Source organism: Pollicipes pollicipes, unplaced genomic scaffold (genome assembly GCF_011947565.3).
Source record: "Pollicipes pollicipes isolate AB1234 unplaced genomic scaffold, Ppol_2.1 Scaffold_4881;HRSCAF=5763_pilon_pilon_pilon, whole genome shotgun sequence".
Lineage (NCBI taxonomy): Eukaryota > Metazoa > Arthropoda > Thecostraca > Pollicipedomorpha > Pollicipedidae > Pollicipes > Pollicipes pollicipes.
The window spans coordinates 40,241,935-40,244,894 of NW_023596576.1; the positions used below are offsets into that span (position 1 = coordinate 40,241,935).

General features: G+C 49.4%; 1 protein-coding gene across 1 annotated transcript; it reads right to left on the reverse strand.

Moving 5' to 3' along the window:
• Window positions 1-223: 223 nt before the first annotated feature.
• LOC119099699 (endocuticle structural glycoprotein ABD-4-like) lies at window positions 224-2,418 on the reverse strand. The gene is made up of 3 exons (XM_037222764.1): window positions 2,340-2,418; window positions 2,099-2,199; window positions 224-657 (listed from the first exon to the last, which is right to left on the reverse strand). Exons 1-3 carry the CDS (start codon window positions 2,346-2,348, stop codon window positions 426-428), a joined length of 342 nt encoding a protein of 113 aa, XP_037078659.1. The 5' UTR covers window positions 2,349-2,418; the 3' UTR covers window positions 224-425.
• Between the last annotated feature and the right edge of the window lie 542 nt (window positions 2,419-2,960).

The following is a 2,960-nucleotide window of genomic DNA, read 5'->3' on the forward strand; positions in this document are numbered from 1 at the left end:
GCGCAAGCGTTGCAGAAATGATGTGCCAAATTAGGGGATGTGTTCCCTACTGCATGGACGGAAACGCTCGCTGCAAATTGTAAGTGCGTAACATAGTTTACAACTGTCCACTGCTCACTTGAACTACCACCAAACAGGCGAAAATGCCCTCCGCAAAAATTGCAGCCGCATGCTCATTTTCTTGCCAACCTCCACACAAATCAAGTAGGAAAATATCCAGAAGTCCTCGCAAAAGTGTATGACATTGTCACAACAGATGAACCAGGGACGCAGCACGATTTTCACACAACACACACACACATGACGGTGGACCTTTGCTCAGAGACGAAAATATATAATGTTGCTGTTTTACATTAAGGGCTGATTATTCTAACTGAAGATTAATTTACCAAACAAATTATTTTTATTATCGACTGCTGGATTTTTTACACCGAGTCCGCAACGCCTCCGATGTGCTCGCGGGTGTGGCTGAAGTCGGGCAGGTGGTCACCCTCCGGGTGGAAGCCGTTCTCGTCGGCAGTCCAGTCGACGGTGTAGGTGACGCCCTCCCACTCGTACGAGTAGGAGCCAGTCCTCACGTAGTTGCCGGTCTCCGGCTCGTTGCCCGGGTACGAGATGCCGTCCTCGTTGGCGGTGATGCCGTTGGTGGTCTCGTAGCTGCGATTGGACATAAACGTTTCAACCGCTTTGACTCTGGAAGTGCTTTTGGGAGGAATAAGGCGTAAACAGCATACACGCTTGGAAAGCAAATAAAAAAGGGCGACAGAGACTGCACTCGAAGTCCGTGGCCTCCGGTTGTTGCTTCATTTTAAGCATTCGAATCCAGGACATGTATCTGTGTTTTTGGAGCAGCTCACTCCTATCCGAGGAAAACCTAGCCGCCGGCTTGCCACCGCCGAGGGCATGGTCGGGAAAAGAAGAGTGCTGTCTCTGGACTCGAAGTTGTAACGGAATGCCTACCAGCACCCATCCTATCCGTCGGTGCAGGAGCCGGCACTCAAAGCAAAAGGACGCTGGTAACCCTCGATTACCTTCAGTTATAACAGCTCGGTTTATAACAGCTCGGTTTGGTTTCGGATAGCTCGATGGTGATAAGCCAGTGAGCTGTTTCGTGCCGCGGGAGCCGAGCGATGCGCTAACAGATCTGGGATTGTCCGTTGCTAAGGAGGTTATGTAAAAAAAACTGACACATCAACAGCCCACACCAACAACATTCGTCAGTGCGCTAGTTGGTCTGTCTTTCATGTTAACTCAACATGCAGAGTTCCACTGACGCAACACTCAGGAGCCAGTTCGCGACTGATCTGCTGGAAAGGTGGTTGGCTAGGTTTGGGCCTGGTCGGCTTTGGCAAATTTTCTTGGACGGAATGGGTATATTGGCTTTGATTTATAGCTTATCCTGGCACAAGCAAAGCATTGTGTAAAACGTGAATATTTGGGATGGACATTGCTCAGACTACACAGGGCTACACTCTCGTCAACCCTTCATGGCCTGGTCTAGTTTGGTTCCATCCGGAGCATCACGTATTCGAGACCTGCGTCGGAAAAGGTGATACCTGCTGCACTCTGGCCGACTACTGCCAAGTCTATGGTTTGGACAAAATTTCCTGGCAGGGTTATACAGCATGTTATTTGAAGAAGTGACTTTTTGCAGGTAAAGCTACATGAACCTGCGAGGATATTAGTTTGAAGAAAGCACGCCGTACGGTACACTGACGCTGAATTTGGTATAATAGTTTAAGACTTACTTAGCCTGCGGCTTCGTAACAGCAAACGCCAGAGCCTCCAGGCCCCCCATGGTATGACGTGGGATAAGTATAACCCAATATGCAGATATTTTCCTGGTTGATATATGGCGTCTCTGGGCACAAGGAGCCAGGATATGATGAGTACATGTTGATGAGGTGAATAAGGAACAAAGAGCGTGGACTGTCCAAGAGCTGCTACGTTTCTTTGCTAAGGTAAGCCACGTAAGTTTTGCATGGCTAGCAACTCCAGTTCAAAATCTCATAGGCTAGCACTTTCACTAAACACTCATCGAAATATTACGCCGATAAAGAGTGCGTGCAAGAACAACAATTACTATTGCGAATCTTACCTGGCTTCGTAGGAGCCATCCTCCTCGATGCCGTACTGGTGGTCAATGATTTTGGCCCCCTGGTCGGCCACAGCCAACGCCACCACGCAGAAAAGAATGATCTGAAAAGGACACAAACATTGTGAAACACGGCGCTTTTAAACAGCACCCACCAACGAACCAGGCTATGCGCACTGTCGGGCTATGCTATATCACTTGTTTGCTTTGAGATTATTCACGAAGTTTGTTTTGGTATACTTACAGCCCTCATTGTTGATGATGAGACCAGCGAGTGACCGCATGTGGGCTGGGACGGTTTATATATCCCACCGAATGATCTTAAAACGTCAGAGGCTGAACCACCAACGGCGCCGCTAACCGCATGTACCAGCATCGACGAGGCGGAGGCGAGGCGGTCTCTTTATCTTGCGAGATCCTACATGCCACTTATGGGCTGTCTTCAGCTAAGCCCTCTGATGTGAGTAGCAAGAGAAACCGCTTTTCACGAGTGTCATCAGCGTTTGCTTCGCCGCCATTCGAAAAGAAAGCTATCATGTCTCGGGGTCTAGGCAAACCGGGCCGAATTTGTCCCGGGTTCTAACGTGATTAGCCTGTATGGGCGTATTTCCAAGCACCTACATGCAAAGAGTGAAGATGGCGTAGTAAAAATGTCTCTGCTCGTCTTCTTACAACACATGCAACGGCTCGCGCTACCGAGTACCGCCAAACCTCACGCTAGTTCTTTGCTCCTAGGACAGCATAATGTAACGGAAGCCACGCCCCGTGCCTGCTGGCGAGCTTTCTTTGCTCCTAGGACAGCATAATGTAACGGAAGCCACGCCCCGTGCCTGCTGGCGAGCTCTTTGCTCCTAGGACAGCATAA

Coding starts and splice junctions, on each gene's coding strand:
- LOC119099699 (XM_037222764.1), bottom strand. Junction 658..2,098: donor GATGGCTCCTACGAAGCCAG/GTAAGATTCGCA, acceptor GTCCAATCGCAG/CTACGAGACCACCAACGGCA.